At 38.7% G+C, this 21,683-nt stretch overlaps 1 protein-coding gene across 3 annotated transcripts in view; it reads right to left on the bottom strand.

The window, feature by feature from the left end:
* Positions 1–18,615, bottom strand: part of RBBP5 (RB binding protein 5, histone lysine methyltransferase complex subunit) — a 41,568-nt gene extending 22,953 nt beyond the window's left edge. For all 3 annotated transcript variants that reach the window (XM_004375234.2, XM_004375235.2, XM_023730312.1), the window contains exons 1-3: positions 18,481–18,615; positions 8,212–8,237; positions 7,157–7,329 (exon numbers count right to left, since the gene is read on the bottom strand). In XM_004375234.2, the coding sequence (XP_004375291.1) occupies positions 7,157–7,329; positions 8,212–8,237; positions 18,481–18,499 (218 nt within the window). In that variant the 5' untranslated portion in view covers positions 18,500–18,615. The remainder of the gene's footprint in view (positions 1–7,156; positions 7,330–8,211; positions 8,238–18,480) is intronic.
* Between the last annotated feature and the right edge of the window lie 3,068 nt (positions 18,616–21,683).

Genomic DNA, 21,683 nt, shown 5'->3' with positions numbered 1-21,683 from the left:
ATTTTGTTCTGTAAACCTTCATCTAAAGTGAGAATAGCAGCACAATTGAAAGAGCATATGGTGTATCTTTGGCTATGTATATTTTCACCAAAAAAAAAAAAAAAGATGGTCGAGAAGGGAGAGGGTTGATATGTGGTGGGGTTGTTAACCAACGTCATAAAACAATATGTGTACTGCTGTTTAATGAGAAACTATTTGTTCTGTGAACCTTCACCTGAAGTACAATTAAAAAAAACAAAAAAATGGCAGGGCTAGGATTCAAATGGGTCTGTCCAGCACCAACTGCTATGCTCTTTTATATGGAAAGTAAAAGCAATAAAACTATAATGGAAGAGGACTCACTTTTTAACAAATGTTGTTAGTAAAATCAGAGACCCGTGGCCACACCGCGAATAGGAATATATTTAAGATGAGTCAAAAAACTACATATGGGAAAAAATATTAAAAAATATTTATCAGATTTCCACTTCCAGAAAGATGGAGTAGATAGATGCACTTTTCCCTATTCCTCCTGCTAAAAGTACAGCTAAACACCCAGGACATTATATACAAAACAAACATAAAAAGACTTAGAAAGGTGAAGAGATGGCAGACTGGCGAGACATCACAGAACCCAGGGAATGACGTAGTGATGAGTTCCCTGAATTTTCTTGTGCCTCACATATCCCAGACTGGGTGCTGGAGAAGCCAGCAATCCAGAAACACCAATGGGCACAAACAGAGAAAGCCCAAAGAGCTTACTCTCTCCAGCCAAAGGACCGGGGAAGAGAAAGCCTAACAAGATAGCAAACTTTTAGACAATCACTCTAATCCAGCAAACACCACATAAAACACTTTAATCGCAGCCCCACTGTTATGGATTGAATTATGTCCCCCCAGAATATGTGTTGTAAATCCTAACCTCTATAAATGCGGTTATAATCCCATTTGGGAATGAGTTGTCTTTGTTATGTTAACGAGGCAGGAGCAGTATCGGGTGGGCGTATCTTGAGTCAGTCTCTTTTGAGATATGAAAGAGATTAAACAAGTGAGCACGGCAGAGATGGGGGAAGACTGATGCCAAGCCACATGAAGATCTCCAAGGAACCAGGCAACAAGCTGAAGAGACAAGGACCTCCCCCAGAGCCAAGAGAGACAGAAAGCCCTCCCCTGGAGCTGCTGCCCTGAATTTGGACTTCTAGCCTCCTAAACTATGAGAGAATAAATTTGTTTGTTAAAGGCCATCTACTTGTGGTATTTCTGTTATACGGCACTAGATGACTAAGACACTCACATCAACAAAGTCCAAGTGGAGAGCCTAGATTTCCATCCTTGCCTGGCTATAATGAGACATGCCTCCTCCCTTGCTTGGGTGATATCAGAGAAGGGCGAGCGGGGAACCAGGACTTTCATTCCTGCCAGGAGGTTCCCCCTGTCTTACAGTGTCAGTGGAGGCCACCGGGGAACAGCAACTAGGCACCCTTACCGCTCCCAGCCACAGTGATATCAGCAGAGGCACAGTAAGGAACCTAAACTCCCAACCCTGCCCAGCAATAACGAGGCCAAGTAAGGAACCTGCACTTCCATCCCTATCTGGCAATAACACAATGGCACGCTCCCTTCCCCTGCCAGTGCACTTTGAGAGGAAGCATGCTAAAACAGAAGTTTTAAATAAGATACAAACTCTCATAACACAATAACCAAAATGTCCACGTTTCAAATGAAAATCACTGATCAACTCCAAAACCATGAAAATCTCAATTTGAATGAGAAAAAAATAATCAACTGACAGTAACGTTGAGATGACACAGATCTCAGAATTACTTGATAAGGATTTTAATTCAGCCGACATAAAAATGTTTCAAGAAGTAATTATGAACACACTTGAAACAACTGAAAAAAAAATTAAAAGTCTCAGCAAAGATACAGAAGATATAAATAACCAAATGGAAATTTCAGAACTGAAAAATACAATAACCAAAATTAAAATTCAACAGGTGGGCTCAACAGCAGAATGGAAAGGACAGAGGGATGAATCAATGAACTGGATGGTAGAACAACGGAAATTACCCAATCTGAATAACAGAGATAAATTAGACTGGGGGCGTGGGAGGTGGGAGGGACAGAGCCTCAGGGACCCGTGGGACTATAACAAAAGATCTAATGTTCATGTCATCTGAGTCCTGGAAGGAAAAAAGAAAGAAAGTGGAGCTGTAGAAGTATTTGAAGATACAGTGGCTGAAATTTCCCCAAATTTGGCAAAAGATATGAGTCTACAGATTCAAGAAGCTGAGCAAACCTCAAGATAAATCCAAAGAAATCCATGCTAAGACACACACAACAAAGTTCTGAACACTAAAAAACTAAAACAAACAAAAATCTTGAAAGCAGCCAGACAGAAATGACACCTTACAGATAGGGGAACAACAATTTGAATGACAGCAGATTTCTCCTCAGAAACCAGAGGCCAGAAGGAAGTGGCATATTTTTCAAATGCTGAAAGAACAGAATTATCAACTCAAACTCTATATGCAACAAAAATACCTTTGAGGAATGAAAGGGGAAATCAAGACAGTCTCAGATGAAGGAAAACCAAGAGAATTTGTCACCAGTAAGAACTACTCTAAAAGAATGGTTTCTAAAAGAAGGAAGTTCTCTAAACAGAAGGAAATATAAAACAAGGAATCTTGGAACATCAGGAAGAAAAGAAAGAAGAACAACAGAAAGTATAAAAATATGAGTAAATACAATAGACTTTCTTCTCTTCTTGAGTTTTCTAAATTATGTCTGAAGTTTGAAACAAAAATTTTAACACTGCTATGGTTCTCATGTATGTCTGTAGACAAGGAAATATATGTATTACATACAGGAAATATATAAGGCAATTATATTAAAACAGGGGAGGGTATATGGACATAAAGTAAGGTTAGGTTTCTATACTTCACTCAAATTGGTAAAATGTCAACATCAACAGACTGTGATAAATTATATATAATGCAATACTTAGTAACCTCTAACTATACACACAGAAACACAAAGAAATGCATTAAAAAACACTACAGATAAATCAAAATGGAATTATAAATGATGTTCAAGTGACCCACAGGAAGGCAGGAAAAGAAAACAGAGAAAAATGGAAGGAACAAACAGAAAACAAAACCAAAAAAGTATCCTAATTTTGGAATGAAGGGCAGTTTCTACTGAGGAACTGGCAGGTAATATAGTATCGTGGTTAAAAACATGGGCTCAAGAGTCAAGACTTATACTTTCGACTTATATACTATACATTTAGACTTATACATTAATAATTATTTGTATCAGAGATAAGATAAATGTATTGTTAGATTCAGGATCCAGGGACACAGGAAGGCAGGAGTAAACTAAGGAAGTGAACAGAGAGGGGTTAAGTTTAAGTCTGCATACAAAAGGGCTCTGGTCTCTCTCTCCTACAGGCTCAGACAGGCTGCAGACAGGCTCAGAAAGACAATTAGAGGATCCTTCTAGAGAATGTGAACTCCAGAGAAGTAGCCTACAGACGCTGAAACTTAAGGTTTCACAACAAAAAAGCAGGCTGTCCACTCAATTTTGATGACGGGAGGGGAAGAGGGTAAGCTAAAATTCATGTATACTGTAACAGGAGGTCCACAGATAATATAGAAAATTAACAAACCAAGAAAAAGCAGTATACACACGTTATTTGGATATATAAACATAAATATCAGAAGAAACAGTCAAAAAAATTGGAAGCACACTGGGAGCGGGACAAGATTGGGAGTGGGGGGAAATGAGGAATAGCATTTGTTATTATTCTTGTCTTTTAGCACGATTTCACGGTAGAACAGAATGTTAGCTATGATTCCATTTTCCTTTTAAACTCTTCTGCACTATAATTTTTTTTTCTTTCACAAGTTATATTGCTGTTATAATCATGGGAAATCTAATTTTTAAAATTACATTATAAACAAGTTAAAACTAACAGCGGTTCTCCGTTTAAAACATTTTATTATTCAATTCCAAATTCCATAAACTCAACAATTATGAATTATCATGCTTTCTTACACCTGACAGAAGACAGATGTATCTTTACTAAGTCTAGTGTCAAAGCCTTAAAAATCATTTAGTTCTACCCACGGCGCCCACCTAGTGCTTGAATTTATTCTGTAGCATCCCCAAGAAGGGGCAACAAGCCTAAGCAGGGACAGTACCACTGAGAGTTCCTTCTGGGCAGTCCATCCCATCCATGGCGCCTCTGCTTGGCAGCTCTTCCCGACTCTGAATACTTGTCTCTCTTTAACGCCTGCTCACTATCTACCAGTCCTTCTATACCTTGGGTCAATCTTTTTCTCTTTCACATACCAACCCTTTAGACAGCTGAAGACAACTAACATGCCTACCCACACCTTCTCTTGATGAAACATTCTTCTCCCTAGTATGTTCAAATATTACATAACAAAGATATATCCTAAATAAGCTTAAACCAAAGAAAAATGGAAAATGTGTGTAACTACTATAACTATACTTATGTACACCAAAAATAAGGGAACAATTAAATATTTATGGTGCATGCATACTACTAAAAATATACACATATATTTAAATCTTTATTGCAACGACACAACAACAAAAAAGGAATGAAATGCAAACGAGCTGGAAGAGGCCTATAGGATCATCCAGGCCAGCGTTCTCAGTCTGGGTATTAGGGAAGAATTTTACTCAAAGCCATCGATCAGTCCCTCAGTGGCAGAACCTAGACTGGGAACTCAGACCTCTTCCCAATCTGGTGTATTATGATACCACTGCTGCTTCCATTTAAACAAAAGGAAATATTTACAGTTTCATAACCTAGATCTGATTAGGTGCTTTTGGGGGCACCTATTATCACACTTCATGCTTCTGATATTTAAAAAAAAAAAAGTGCTGGCCCCCAAATCTTGCGAAGTAGTTTTAGAGAGTAAGAGTAAAATCAGTGAGAATTTATGTAACAGCAGATTTCAGCTCAATATATTTGACAGAAAGCTCTTAGTAGCTTTAACTCAGTGAAAGAGTAGGCACACTTGTGATCACTGAAATTGCTAGAATCCAAGATAAATCTGGATAAGGCTAGACTAGATGACTGTCAAATTTCCCTCCTAGGGCTGTGGGGACCATGGTCTCGGGCAACATCTAGCTCAACTGGCATAACACAGTTTATAAAGGAAAGGTTCTACATTCTACCTTGGTGAGTAGCGTCTGGGATCTTAAAAGTCTGTGAGCAGCCATCTAAGATACTCTACTGGTCTCACCTCTTTGGGAGCAAGGGAGAATGAAGAGAACAGGATACAAGCAAAAGATCAGTCCAAAGGACTAATGGACCACAACTACCACAGCCTCCACCAGACTGAGTCCAGTACTAGATGGTGCCCAGCTTCCACCACTGACTGTTCTGACTGGGATCACAACAGAGGGTCCCGGGCAGAGCTGGAAAAAATGCAGAACAAAATTCTAACTCACAAAAAAAGACCCGACGTACTGGCCTGACAGAGACTGAAGAAACCCCGAGAGTATGGCCCCCGGACAGCCTTTTAGCTCAGTAATGAAGTCACTCCCAAGGTTCACTGTTCAGCCAAAGATTAGACAGCCCTATAAACAAAACAAGACTAATGGGGCACAAACAGCCCAAGGACAAGGACTAGAAGGCAGGACGCGACAGGAAAACTGGTAATAGGGAACTCAAGGTTGAGAAGGGACAGTGTTGACATGTCATGGGGTTGTTAACCATTGTCATAAAACAATATGTGTACTGTTTAATGAGAAACTATTTGTTCTGCAAACTTCCATCTAAAGTTCACTAAAAAAAAAAAAGAAAAGAAAACCTTACGGAGCACAGTTCTACTCCAACACACATAAGGTCGCCATGAGCTGGAGTCAACTGGAAAGAAACTGTTTTGTTTTCTTTTTTTATACAGCCCTTTAACTCAACCTGTATAGAAAAGCTTCCATTCTGAGGACTCCTGATACAGCCTGTCTTTCTGCACCTGGAGATGGGACAGCAATAAAGACATTCACCAACAGAAATTCATTCTGTTGGTCACAGAACCCATACAGAATGCCTCACCGAAAGACTGTCCACAACAATGAAGAAATGCTGAACGTTAAACACTCCACGTTCTATTAAACACATTAGGATTTATACAAGTTAAAGACACACTCAGTGGCCAAACCTAGTTCTCTTTCCAAACTGCGTCTGCACAGCCTATTTGAGATTTGTCCAAACTGCAGGATATTGATGAGCAGACAAATAAAATCTCAGGCTCACAACTGGGAAAGCTAGATTTCAAGCCGACTGAAGATTGTAAGGAGAAAACTTAAGTTGAGCTGTAAAAGGTTGGCCTTTAACTACGTCTCATGAATCCATTCCTTATTATTACTACTTTTTTTTTTTTGAAAACTTTTACCTTAGTGCTTTTGAATATTTACAGGTTTTTAGTGTTTTTCTCCAATATTTGTGACTAAATAATTAAATATCCCATACCACATTTGAGCAGTAAAATGAAACCCTGGCTATAACAAATATATTCCACATACATGCTCATTTATATAGATTTATTTTGCAAACTAATATACAAGTATCTACCGTACCCTAAAAAAATAATAATAATAATAATTTCCCTCCTAACTCCAAAATCTTTTATTCTAAATTAAAGGTCAATATCACAATTATGGAGCCCTGGTGGCACAGTGAAGCCCCGGTGGCTCAGTGCTTAAGAGTTCGGCTGCTAACCAAAAGGTCGGCAGTTCAAATCCACCAGCCTTTCCTTGGAAATCCTATGGGGCAGTTCTACTCTGTCCTATAGGCTAGCTATTAGTCAGAATCGACTCAACAGCAATGGGTTTGGTATTTTTTTAATGACAATTATACTACAGCTGCGATTTGTTAAGTATCTTGTTTTAGTACTGACGTATTCTCAGAGAGAGCCTGATATAGGTCCACGTTACACTGAATTTCTCCCTACAAAGGTGTTTCAAGGTACAGCATGGGTTCTGGGTATACATAAGCTATAAGCAATTGTACTATTAATGCCTCAACATTTAAAACTCTAAATAGGAAAATATACACATTGAGACTAGCAAAGGTACAGTCACCATTTATTCCTCTAACATAACTCATATTTAACACATTAATGAAAAAACTCCTTACCATAGAGAACAGACTGGATGGATGTGTGCACTAATTATTTTAGCAATGCCTCTTGTCAAAAAATCCCAGATGACAATTCGGCCATCATTACAGCCAACTGCAAGCAGTGTGCCCCACCTGTTAAAGGTGCAAGTCAGGGCCATGCTGATACAGTCCAAAGTTCCATCGGCTTCCTAAAAATTAAAATGAATACAAGAGTAATGACATTAACAGCCAGATATCCAAATTATTTCTTAGAGGTTCTCTGTCATTTATGACACTGCTCTTAAATTTAAATGGCAATGTATATAAAAATAATCTCTATGTGCCTTTTTGTACCTATTAAACTAGCCAAAATAAAGAAATATTTATAAAAGCTAAGAGAGGACTTTTGGAACCAAGTGTGATCAATCCCTTACATTACCATATAACTATGTAAAAACTTTTTGGAGGACAATTAAGCAAAATACAACAAAAGTCATTAAAAGAATCATACCTATTGGACCAGAAATCAAGTCTCTTGGGATTTATTCCAAAAAAATAATTAAAAAAAAAACAAAAAAACCTGGAATGGCCTATATGCATAACATTAGGGAAATCAAATTATTTTATATCAATATCGAATCATTTAAAATAACCATAATGACTACACTCAAACATATTCAAGTGTTACAACACATTTTACATTTAAAAAAGCAGCACAGACATAGCATACAGATTATTACTATGGAAAAACATTAATCAAAACTAGAAAAGCACTCGGAAAAAAAATCAATGTTCAGGTAATGGCACTGTTTGTAAAAATCCTACAATAAAAAAAAAAAAAAGCTTTTTTAACGTACAGGTAAATGCACTACAAGATTTAAATGATTATGGTGAGATTTCCAGCCAAAGTTGCCCATCCACCTTTCCCCCAGCTCAAAATTATATCTTTAGTTCCTTATTGTAGCAAAAAATATATTATCACACTTCATGCTTCTGACATCAAAGAACAAGGATCAAAAGGCATTTTCCCTCAAACATAAACACCAGGTAATTACCACATTCCTAATATCACAACAATACTATACTCTTACCTCTGGATAGTTCTGCCCAAATGACTCTGCAACAAAGCAAAGAAGAGTGTTGATGGAGCACGTGCAACATACCAGGTCATACAGCTCATTAATGGTAGACAGCAGTGGTTGGCAAAGTGTGGGCCCAGAGCCTGAGGCCCTTTCAGAGGCTCCAAGAGTTAAAACCTATTTTTATCATAATTCTAAAATGGTATTTTTTTTTTATTTTCACTATCTCATAAATATACAGACGAGTTTTCCAGAGGCTACATGACCTGTGATACCACAAAAGACTCAATTCAGAAGCAGAAATGGAATCCAACCAACTTCTACTAAGGCATACATTAAGGAAATTTGTAAAACGTAAAATAATATCACTCTTCTCACTAAATATTCTTTGCTTTGGAAGATACAGTTATTTTTCATAAAAAATGCTACTTCTGTAAGCGTGTAATGGGCTTGTTATGGCTATTTTTAAACAATAAACTTTAAAAATTTCTGTTTTAATTTGTAAATGAATAAGCATTGACAGATATAACCCACATAAACCAAAGCTCTTTGAAGGCCTGCAGATTTTAAGAGTATAAAGGGATCCTAAGACCAAAAAGCTGACAACTGCTGACATATCCAGGTCTAGGAATACTCTTTCTCCTCCACACTCTTTGGGCAGTTCACAATTTATTTCCATATTTACTAAAATGAAGCGCAAGGAAAAGTAAGAATCAAATTAGCCAGATTATCTGAAGTCCCAACCACTCCCTGAAACCTTTCAGATAAAGCACTTAGGTTGTAACACAACCTGGCAGTTTATTAAACACTTGATTTTCTACATTCATTTCTTGAGCAAATAACACTTTGGTATACTATGCCTAAATGCCTTTCATATATAAAATGGTATTTGTACATTAGAAACAAATATTTCAAGCTATAATGTGATGGTATGATGATAACAGAAATTTAATTTCAGCAGCAGCACCATCTTTGTCAGTATGTATGTAATTACCTAAATAATTTATTACACGGGTTTTTAAATTATACTCTGAGAACTACAGCTCTGAAGAAGCTGTTTTACATACTGGGCATCCAAATAAGATTTAATTTTAAAAAGAGGTCTGCAGCTTTAAGAAAAAAAAAAAGAAGTGTGAAAATTAGTTTTATTGTATTTTGTCCTCATTTTATAAAAATTTAATGGAAAACTAAAGCGTGAAAACTAATTTTAAAAAGGTCCTAAGAAAACTGAAACAAAGATTAAAAAAATAAATAGCTGTCCAAAAGGTAAATAATTTGATTTATATAAAGTACACCAAACCTAAAGCGGCTGACTATATTCAATTATGAAAGAATGACATGCAATGCTGAAACCAGTAATACAGAAATATACAATTTAAAAAATGATCACTTCCCCTCTCCACCCCACTTACTAAGGTAAAAGCTTAAAAAGCTAAAAATATTCACATATTTAACTTTTTAAAAAAATAACATGCTGCTACATGTATTATTCTGTGACTTGATTCTTTGATTTAACAATGAATCTTATACGCATCTTTCCAAATCAATAATAGATCTACCTTCACATGGCTGAGAAACAGGAAAAAAAAAAAAAAAAGACTGCTTATTCAAAAAACTACAAACTAAAAAAGTACAAAAAACTACAAAACAAAAAAGTACAAACTAAACACAAAAAGTACTCACTCTGTAAAGGAACAGAGTGTGATTTCTTGGTTGGAAGAAGGGAAACGTAAGTTCTGAGGGGATGTACCACATGGTACAGCATTAAGCATTCAGACACCAATTTAACCTCTATTTCAACAAGGATTATACCTTGATTTTATTTTGTTTTGGGGTTTGTTGTTTTATTTGTCTGTTTTTTGAGGGCCAGTCTAGTCAATGGAATTACAGTAAGGAGTTTAAAGGAGCACGAGAAAAAGTGACTCATAAAAAAGATGAAGCTAGGCAGGGGCACTATGGTTGAAGGGCCAGAGCACAAATGCCGGCAAGCAGGGCTACAGGAGTGCAAGGCCATTTCCTCAGAGAAAACTCAAGACCACATTTATATTCCCCATCCTACCCCCACCTACCATTCTGTGTTACAGTTATACTAATTACCACTATGCTTGCTGTCAAAGATCATGAAAAAAAAAAAAGATTCCCAAAGATGTGTAGGCCAAAAGGAATAAACATTAGTAATTAAAACAAATTCTAAGAGATTTAACTTCATAATAGCTTGCTAAATCAGAAAATATGAATGACTTTTATAGCAAAACCTAATTTCCAAAATTGATTTAAAAAAAACAAACCTGTTGTCATCGAGTTGATCTCAACTCACAGAGACCCTACAGGACAGAGTAGAACTGTCCCATAGGAGTTCCAAGGAGTGGCTGGTGGATTCAAAACTGCCAACCTTTTGGTTAGCAGCCGAATGCTTAACCACTGCACCACCAGGGCTTGCCAAGACTGATTACAGAAGAAAAATTCTTGACCGGATCAATGAGTAAAGAACACATGCAAAAATTGTTAAAGTTCCACCACCAAAAAAAAATGGCAGTAGGCGCAGATGGTTTTGTGGGCAATTTCTCCTAAATCTCAAGGAGCAGATAATTGCTATGTTATTCAAACTATTCCTGAGCAGAGGGGGGAATAAAACGAAAGGCTTAAGTATCAGTTTTTATAAAGCCAACAGAATTCTTCATACCAAAACCTGACAAAGTTGGTACAAAAACAGTCTCATTCACTTAAGAACATAAATGGTACATGGTATTTCACCTTTAGATTCTGCAGACTAGAAAAGTGATATCCAGCACTTATAATCAAATTCTAAACACAAAGAATCTGGAGTTTGTTATTCTACCATATAAGGCATTATGGCATAGCAGAAACAAAATAGGAACAGGACTGCCAGACAAGGCAAAAGCAAAATAAGGATTATGGCAAGATTGCTCCAAATACATTCATAGTACAATGCAATCTGATGCAAATCTTTAGTCAAGAATGTTAAAAAGCATCAGTAGATTCTGAAAAAGCATTTGATAAAACTAAACCATTTCTAGCAACAGGAATGATAAAAAACTATCTACCAAAAACACAAACAGTATCATTCTAAAAGGTGAAACATTAAAACCATTTCAGTTAATATCAGCAACTAGGAAGGGATACTATCATCATTAGTCAATACGATCTTAGAGGGTCTAGCCAATGGAATAAGATAAGAAAATGAAATAATTAGTCTAAACATTAAATAAAGGGAGAGAAAACTACTTCTCATTTGCCTGTATCATTGAGTACCTAGAAAACACAAGAAACTCTAAAAAACTGCTCAAATTAATAAGAAACAAGGTAAGGCAGTTTGATACGAGAAATAATCAAAAACCAATAGCTTTTCTTTACATCAGCAGTTAGTACCCAGAAATGGAAACCACAACCAAAAAAAGAATAAACAAGTCATAGAACAAAATCAGATGGCCTCTTATCAATGTAGAAACTTGCTTTATAACATAAGTATCAACTGTGTTATCTGCACTGCACGTTTTTTCTAAGTCTTTTCACTGTTTATGGAAACTATTGCCATGCAAAATGTTCTAATTTTTATATACCAAACCAAACTCGTTGCTGTCAAGTCAATTCTGACTCATAGTGACCCTGCAGGACAGAGTAGAACTGCCCTATAGGGTTCCCAAGGCTATAATCTTTACGAAAGCAGACCACCTCATCTTTCTCCCGAGCAGCAGCTAGCAGGTTTGAACTGTCGACCTTTTGGTTAGCAGCTGAGCACTTAACCACTGAGCCACCAGGGGTCCTCAATTTTTATACCGTCAAGTATATCTCTCTTTTATTTTAGAGCTTTTGGTTTTCCTCCCTTGGTTAGGGTCTTTACCACCCCTAGATCATACATGTACTCTCCTGAATTTCTTCTAAGATTTTTGTTCTTTAAAAACATTTTGTTACTTTACTTAGAATTTATTTTTACATGTGGTGTAAATGAGGAATTATAACTTTTTTTTCTTCCACATGCGTAGTTATCCAAGCCTATATGTTAAATTTAAAAAACCAGGGGAAAAAAAAAGTTGTTATAGAGTTGATTACGACTCACAGCAACCCCATTTGTGTCAGAGTAGAACTGTGCTCCTAATGTAGGATTTTCAATGGCTTTGAAGTTTTGGACGGAGATCGCCAGAACTTTCTCCTGAGGCACTCTGGGTTGACGTGAACTTCCAACCTTTTGGTGAGCAGGCAAGCATATTAATCATTTGCACTACCCAAGGACTCCATATAAATAAACTCCCCACTAAATGGCCTTACAGTACATTTATCTTTGTTCCAACTGAAATTGCATAAAATTTATCAATTTTTTTTTTAATTGTGCTTTAGGTGAAAGTTTACAGAGCAAATTAGTTTTTCATTCAAAGATTTATACACGAATTGTTTTGTGACACTGGCTGTAATCCCCACAATGTGCCAGCACTCTCCTCCCCATTTTCCATTCGTCCCGTTTTCCTGTCCCTTCCTCTCTCGTCTATGTTCTTGGGCAGGTGTTGCCCATTTGGTCACATACACTTAACTGCAATAAGCAGCATGTTCCTCATACGTGTCATTGTTTTACAGGCCTGTCTAATTTTTGGCTGAAAGGTAAACTTTAGGAGTGACTTCAGTTCTGAGTTAGAAGGGTGTCCAGGGGCCATAGTCTCAGAGGTTCCTCCAGTCTCTATCAGACCAGTAAGTCTGGTCTTTTCTGTGAATTTGAATTTTGTTCTACATTTTTCTCCCGCTCTGTCCGGGGGACCCTCTATTGTGATCCCTGTCAGAGCAGTCAGTGGTGGCAGCCGGGCACCATCTAGTTCTGCACTCAGGCTGGTAGAGGCTCTGGTTCACGTGGTCCATCAGTCATCTGGACTAATATTTTCCTTACGTCTTTGGTTTTTTTCATTCTCCTTTGCTCTGCATGGGACGGGATCAACAGATGTATCTTGGATGGTCACTTGCAAGCTTTTAAGACTCCAGACGCTATTCACCAAAATAGGATGTAAACATTTTCTTTATGAGCTATGTTATGCCAATTTACCTAGATGTCCCAAGACCAAGGTACCTCAAGGTGTTTGGATGTGCCTGGGAAGCTTCTATGACTGTGCCTGCTTTGTGCTCTATTGAATATATGAACATGCATGCCATACATACTAATATGTATGTAAAAATATCTACAGCCTAACCTATATATGCATGTGAGTACACTCCTATATGCCCTCCTTCTCCTACTCAGCATATGTATCTGCCTATGTATCTGTGTATCTGCTTGTAAATTATTATTATCAGTTACTTTTTGGAGAAAGCCATTAAGCATTCCCATCCAATAATATAGATTGCCTTTTCATTTGTTCAGGTTTTATGGCCTTAACTGAGATTATAGAAAGGATTATAAAAGGATAAGTCCCAGACAGACAACATTTGCGAAGGTAGAGGGGAGGCAAAATAATTTTTTCTGGATGTATATTTGTATTGTTTCCACTGTCTTGACAAATATGTAGTATGTTTGTTAATTTGAAAAACATCAAATTAAAGAAACTCAACAGGTCAAAGATCCATGGTCTTTCCAGATTTAAACTCACGTTCGCTCATCATTTCTCTGAAGTGCTCAAACATCCCTTTACTCAGACCCTGAGCTAAGCACTTCTATATTATCTCAGTCATTTTTCTTCACCCACTATTAAGTGGGCACTATTATATCCCATTTCACAGATGAAGAAAGTTATGCTGAAAGCTGAAGGCACTTCCCAAGTTCACTGTTAAAACTGGGATCTGACCCAGAAACCATGCTCTTACAATTACCCCAAAAAAGCTTCTAAAGTCTTGCCTGGATCTGACTGCAAGTTTACCGAAGATCAAGGAATGTAATTTAACCCAACAAAAGGAACTAAGTGACCTACCTAAAATGTCTACCTATTAAGGGCTTTTCTTGGCAACAACCAATGTTCAGTTTATTGCATTTGTTTTGAAAAATCATCCTTTTCTCCAGAGAAGGCAAGAACAAAATAAGAATTTAAGTATTTCACTTTCCCTTTGCCTATAATGTTCATATTAGGCACACAGAAGATACTTGTTGAGTGAATAAATCTGGTGTTACCCCATCTAGCCTAAGCAGGAGATTTACGTGCTTTTCATATCCTACATATAAAACTCTCTTGCTCTTCCTGCTCCATATAACTTTAAAAACCTTTCTTTTTTTCTTTTTGGCCTCATTTTTAGTTTTGGCCTTCAATGTGTTAGCTTTCCTGACACTGATCTTAAAAGCCCGTGCCCCCGCTCACATTATGGCTATGTGTGCTTCTTTTCTACAGGCATTCTTTGAATCTGAGTTTAGAGACCATTCAGTACAATCACACCAGTTTCTTCTTGTACCTCTTCCCACCCCACCACCCCAACCCATTAGTATCCTTTCTCCAAACTGCCTTTTAGCTTTCCAGGGTCTCTCAAACCTGCTTCCTCCCACTCTCATGACATGCAATAGTGTCTATTCTCTGAATTCTTTAACATTTACCTCCTTAAAGACTTAATTATCACGAGCTCTAAGATTTCACAGATCCCGCCTCCCAAATGATCCTATTATTTCCCACTTGCCAGCCAATCCCCCCCATCATAACTGTTAGGTCCAGAGGAGCAGTTCCCCTTTTGCTTCCTCTATTAATAGGTGACAACACTGCCAGCATTTTTTTTTTTTTTAGAGAAACACAACTTGCAGGTGTCTCAATAACTCACCCCACCCAAACCCCACCCCATTATTACCGTAATTACATTCTCCTGGCTCCAGTCTTGCCTCCCTCAGTCAATCCTTCAGAAAGCTGTCAATTTTCTACGTCTCAAATCTCATCATTTTAGTCATCTGCTTAAAAACCTTCCTTACTAAACTATATACTAAATTCCTAAGTATAATTCTAAAATGCAATTTCAATTCCACCCCAACCAGTACCTTCAATTTTATCATTGACTAATTCCCCATCAGCACCTAGTACAGAACCTTGCACGACCCATCCTAAGCACCAGCTGTAGACTAATGACCATTCCTGAACACGCCACAGAACTTCTGCTCATGTTGTTCTCTCCACTGGAAACTACCTTCTCCAACTTGTCCCTCTGGAAAAATCCTACTTTAATGTCTCAGTTAAATGGTACTTCCTCTGCAGTCATCCCCAAATTCTACTGCCAGTCCCAGCACCATCAATGCAGAACTGATTGCTCTTCCAATTATTTGGATTTCAAATATCTGGATTCCCATAATATATTCTTTTATTATAATTCTGCATTATACACCAAACCAAAAAACCAAATCCACTGCCATCGAGTCGATTCTGACTCATAGTGACCCTACAGGACAGAGTAGAACTACCCCATGGGGTTTCCAAGGAGCACCTGGTGGATTTGAACTGCCAACCTTTTTAGCAGCCAAGCTCTTAACCACTACAGCACCAGGGTTTCTGCATTATATACCAGTTACTTATGTTTGTCTCTCCTGCTAGTACTATGCATTTATCCAGGGCAAAGACTGTGTCTTATTTCAATGTTTTCCAAACTGTAAGACTCAATGTACCATAAATAAATAATCATTTTAGTGAGCTGCAAAGTTTTTGAATAGAACAGAAAATATAAGAGGACAGTGAGTATAAGGGCAAGTATAATTTCAAGAAACTTAGTTCTATGTGTATATATGCATAATGAGTTGTGATACAAAATAGATTTCTTACTGTGAGTTGTGGTAAAATACGTTTAAATAAAAATCTGTCTCATTGAACTTTGTATCCCCAGTGCATACTGCCTGATATACAGCAAGGGCTCAAACAGTGGTTACAGAAGTGAAATTAGTACCATATCTATGGACCACTTGAGTGGCCTACATTACATTAATTTCCTTTATCTGGCCAGATGTCTTTTAATATGTTCCCACAATCACATCACTTCTGTGTTCCTTTTTATCTGCAATCATTAACTTTCTCACTTTAAAACTCAGAATCATTTCACAAAGATTTATATCTTTTAAACCTAGGCTTCTTTTAAACTGTCTAACCTTCCATTGCTAAGTACACCTTCCTAAGCTTCACCCTCATGAATCTTCTGTATCATTCAAGAATAAGCCTTTCCCATGATCTTGCTAGCTCTTTCAAGGTACTAGCCTATCATTACCTTTCCTTCAACCTTAACTTTTCAAAAATAAGTCATCCCTTTGCCTCCATTTCATCTCCCACATCTTCCTAAACCCACTGCAATCTGGCTTCTGTTCAAGTTGCTGAGGGTCCCCAAGCTGCGTAAGGACTAAATAGAACAGCCCTTTTCCAGCTCTCAGCCTCAATTGCTCTATAATTGGTTTCTATCACTTCCACACTAACCTGGATTCTCCTCTACCTCTACATGGATAAACATAGGAAAGGCACTTGAAAAGATGCCTAGCTCATATTAAGTATATAGCTATATAACTGTTAGATCATTTATTATTATTACAACTATTACATCTGACCATTTACTCCTCCTCTTACTCCCCACATATAGTTAATTATCAAAGAGTCTGTCCTTGGCACTTTTCCCTTCGGCCCCTCCCACCCTCTCCCTTGGCTGTCATCTACTCACATGGCTTCAATTATCCCACCTGTAAAATGATTACAAATCTCTCTCATAAATCCAAATCTGTCTCCCGAACCCCAGATCCACAATTCTAAGTGTTGGACACTCAATATCCAAAGCTGTCTTTTCTACAGTCTTTAAATATCAATAACACCGTTATTAACTTCCACCATTTTTCACTGCACTTTCTTCCTCACCATCCCCACTCCCACCACCGCCATAGTCAATAATTCTCAAATTTCGTCAATGTCTTTTCTTTCCACTTCCTAGCTCAGCCATTTCTTTTCATCTATACTAGTCCTTCAAACTGGTCTCGCCCCCTCCAAGACTCAACTACACACTGCTGTCGGGTAAGTCTTACAGCTGTGATTGAGTCACTACCAGGTCAAAACCCTTCTCAACAAATACGCCTTACTTTCCTTAAAAAGCACAAACTTCTCAGCTGAGTATTCTAGTGTTTCCACAAAACAGATGGTACCAACCCCATCTCCTGGCCTGCCCGTTATTCACAGTACCCACAACTTGTCCAATCGGGAAAATCCATTAGGTGTCCAGACATTTTCTCACTGGGGTCTTAGCTCAAGCATATTCCTAGTGAGCAATCCTTCCCATATCTTGAAAGTCAGCCTGTCAATATTTTACCACCCTTAAATGTCCACTTAGAATGCCAACTCAACAGTGTTTTTTTCTAATTGCCTTTCTTCCTCTGCCCCGAAGATATTCACGCCCTCTTCTAAATATTCTTAGCCCTTGGTAATACCTCTTACAGGCCTTGGTATGTTCTGTGGTATATTACAGCTATCTACATAATCATCTTAATCTTCCTGCTTAACAAAAAGGTCCTTAAAGGCAGAGACCATTTCTTAAATATCTTTGTAGCCCTTCGGACAGTCAGTACATCATCTGTATCTTTTTTTTTCTTAAAAGAGAAACTTGACCATTAAAGACAGGAAGTCCTTTAGAGGTTCTTGGAAACTTTCTCAGACATCCCTAGGCCACCATGCTAAACATCACTTAATGAAAGCTCAGAAGGATCTACAGTTTTTAAACTGGTTCGGTAAGAGGCAAGGGTGAAATAACAACCAGAAAGCAACTAACTCCCTCAACAGCTCACACCTCAATGTTTTACACACTGTCCCTGGTAGTTAAGGACCTTAAATAGTAAGCTAAGATAATTGGATTCCAGTGCCAAGTATGCCATTAACTTGCTCGTACCTTCAAGTCCCTACCCTCTGAGCTTTTCTCATCGGTTCAATGAGACACTACTACTAGAAGATTTCTAAGTTCCCTTATTTAGATATTCACGTTTCTCCAAAAAGATTTAGCCTGTCCAGGCACCCAACCCCCTGGCAAGTCTGCAAAGCTTCAGCCTAAGTCTCACTTCTCCAACAACTCCGGTTCTGTCTGCTCTGGGCTACTTCAGCACTTGCGATACTTGCAAGCACAACTTAGTCACACACGGTCTATCCCTATCGCTCCACAATTAATCCGAAAGTGGCCTCAGGAAAGGCAATGCACTCTGCTCGGGCAGGAGATGGGCCTCCTTCTGGTGCTGCTGCTCGCTTTCGGGGGCGCCCAATGAACCATCGCAGAACTGTGTCCCGAAGGTTACAGCCAGAGCCTACTCCCATCCGGTTTCCTTCCTTTCCAGGACCAAAGGGTTCTCTAAGACGCAACCATAGCCTTCCTCACCCAGCAACTCGAGGTTCATCCCTGTGGACTCTGGCCGCCTGGTCTCAGCTCCGGCAGCAACACTTTCTTCCCCTCCGGCTTCCAAGGCCCGCGTCTAAGCAGAGGGTACTGTGCCTGGCGCAAGCTCCAGAGACTTTCTGGCTTAGAAGGCCCGCGGCTTCCGCTTTCTTTTCCCCGCCTTCCTTAGTCTTTACGAGTGGGCTGTCCACAAATATGCCTAACCAAAAAAAAGGAATAACCTAAAGTTATTTGATTATGAGCCGCTTTAAGAAATAAAAATGGCATCATTACTTGGTGCTTTAAGAAGTGCAAGGATTTAAAACTGCTTTCCTCGGGACCATGGAAATGAGCTAGAAATTTCAGGCATATAGTTAGTCTACTATCCCTTACTATGTTATGTGTTCAGCCGCATTGGCCCGGCGGGCTGCATCAGATTCAGCAGAAAAGGTTCCGGGCAAGTCCGGCTAACGTAGGAAAGCGGGAAAGGTCAGCTCCCAGTGCTTGGCTGTGTAGCGTTGTTGATGACGTCTGGGCGCGTACTTACTTGGTATATTGACTGATTCTCGTATATCTGTTTCATCCTCGTGAAATTTTTTCACATTTGTAAGTATATTGATCCCTAAGAAACGCATCTTGTACGCTACGCAGGGCTTTTATCTCCAATTCCAAGACTGTACCGTGGACCCAGCGTTGACAGACCGTGAAAATGAAATGGATTGAGAGATTGGCTGAGTCCCGGGATCTCAGGCAGACAGGACTGTGATAAGATACACAAAGCAATCAGAGGCCAGTTGACGGTAACGGACGAAGGGGGCAAGTTTTATATAAACAAGTTCCAGAAGGTACATTACAGACTGGATTCTGTGGACTAAAGCAAAAAGAAACGAACGGTGGAGGCTCGCTGCAGTTAAGAGGACGCGAGCTAGATCCTCACGTGGGTTTAGTGCCAATAATCCCAGCTCCATCCGTTACTAACTCCAGCTCTTGGGCAATATTTCATCCTCTCCCTCAGTTTTCTTATATGTAAAGTGAGGATGATAATAATGGTGGTATTTATAAGGTTTGTTGTGAGGATGAAATGAGTTAACACATATAAAGCACTTAGAACAGTTAAGTGCCCAGTAAATATTAGCTATTATTATTTACAAATCACTTTCCTCTAAATTATCTCATTGGATTATCTCACAACACTTCCTTGAGGCCATTAGGGCAGGTATTAGCCCTATTTGAGCAAACGCAATAATTGAGACTCAGAGGCATTAGACACGTTGCCCTTCTTCACTTATCCGAAACATTGCCAAAATGCCATCTAGAATATTATACTACCAACAATGGTATAGTATATTTCTGCACATTCACGCTGTCATTCATAGTTATCAATTCTTTGCCAGAGGTGAAAAATATATATCATTGTTACATTTATCTTAATGAGAGTGAACAACTTTTCACATGTATAAGTGTGTATTTTTCTCTTTTGTGAGGTGGCCTGTTCATGTTCTCTGCCTATTTTTTCGGTTGAGTTATTCATCTTGTATTTTTAAGCAAGGAATAGTATGATCAGGTTGGTGTTTAAGAAAGAAAACTATTAAGGACAATGCAGAGTAGTGATTGATTGTTGTTAGTTGGCTTCTGCACATGGCAACTGCGTGTATGACAGAATGAAACGTTGCCTGTTCTGCGCCATCTTGTTGATTGTTGGTGAGCTTGAGTCCATTCTCATAGCTGCTGTGTATTTTGAGTACCTTCCAACCTAGGAGGCTTTTCTACCAGCAGTATATCGAACAATGGTCTGTTGTGATCCACAGGGTTTTCAATGGTTAATTTTCGGAAGTAGATTGCCAGGCCTTCCTTCCTAGTCTGTCTTAAGTCCGGAAGCTCCACTGAAACCCATCCACCATGGGTGACCCTGCTGGTTTTGAAATACCGGCAGCATAGCTTCCAGCATCACAGCAAGACACAAGCCACCACAGTACAACAAACCGACAGACAGGTGGTGGAGGCATTAATAGAGGGTGCAAGGCAGTCAGGAGGTTACTGCAGTAATCCTGTGGAGAGATGAGGAACATCAGTAGAAGTAAAAGAGAGAAGGCAATACATTCAAGAGAAATGTAGGAGACAGAATTGACAGTATGGGAAAGATCATTTGTATTTGTAAAGTAATAGAGAGCCAGGGGTCTGGCATGACTCCCATATTTCTAGTTTGGGTAGTCCCGTTAACCTGCGCAAAGAATGCAGGGAAAGGAACAGCTTTGGCAAGGAAGATGAGTTCAGTTTGGAACATGTTAAGTTTAAGGAGCCTGTAAGAAATCCAAGTGACCACACAGGCTTAGAGTTCAAGGAAGAGGTCTAGGCTAAAAATCTACTGTATCCCATCCATTCTAATATGCACATTTTTTCACATTTTTAAATCTCTGAAATAGAAATGTATTTTATAACTGAAAATCTCTCATAATTTAGTTAGGAGTATAATTTTCTTTCTTTGTTCTTCATAAGATGACTGTGTGTCTTATAACGCATGGTATCTTTGATTTGATGAAAAACAGCATAGTTGGTGGACTTTGCTTTACAAGTGTTAGTTGGAGCTTATTGATATCACCAACTGACAAAGTAGGGTGCACAGATTTGTGTGTTGAAGGGGAGGAGGGGAATTTTAATAGTCTTCCTGCTTGGCCTGAAGCAACTTGTACCTGTCATTCAGACCTTATGTGAGAAAAGAGATCTTGGTTCTTAGCTAGACTGAACTTCGATCCCATTAAAGACTTCTACAGATTCTCCCTAAATTAGGCCAGCTGCTTCCTACCTCTCCTCTGGGTAAAGGTCAGGAATTCTCTGAGTGGAGCACCTCCCACTCAGCCGGGATACACTGTGGCAGCTGCCTCAAATCACAGGGAATACGGTGAGGGCCAGGAGACTGTCTTGACATTCCAAGGATCTAACCCAATGATTCTCAATTTAGCTGCATGTTGGAATTTCTGGAGAGCTTCAAAAAATAAAGATCTCTATGTCTTACTCCTGGAGATTCTGAATTAATTGCATAATCTGCCTAAGGCACTCCTCAGCATCTGAATATTTAAGCATCCGGGTGATTCTAACGTGCAGCCAGAGTTTAGAACCACCACTCTAGTACAAGGCTAGTGGCACCACCCAAATCAGTGCCCAAGATATGAAGTGAAGACTTTCTGAGAAAATGTGCTCTTCACCAC

This window comes from Trichechus manatus, unplaced genomic scaffold (genome assembly GCF_000243295.1).
Source record: "Trichechus manatus latirostris isolate Lorelei unplaced genomic scaffold, TriManLat1.0 scaffold00035, whole genome shotgun sequence".
Classification (NCBI taxonomy): domain Eukaryota; kingdom Metazoa; phylum Chordata; class Mammalia; order Sirenia; family Trichechidae; genus Trichechus; species Trichechus manatus.
The sequence above is the reverse complement of the archived record's forward strand: the minus strand, read 5'-3'. Positions and strand labels throughout refer to the sequence as shown.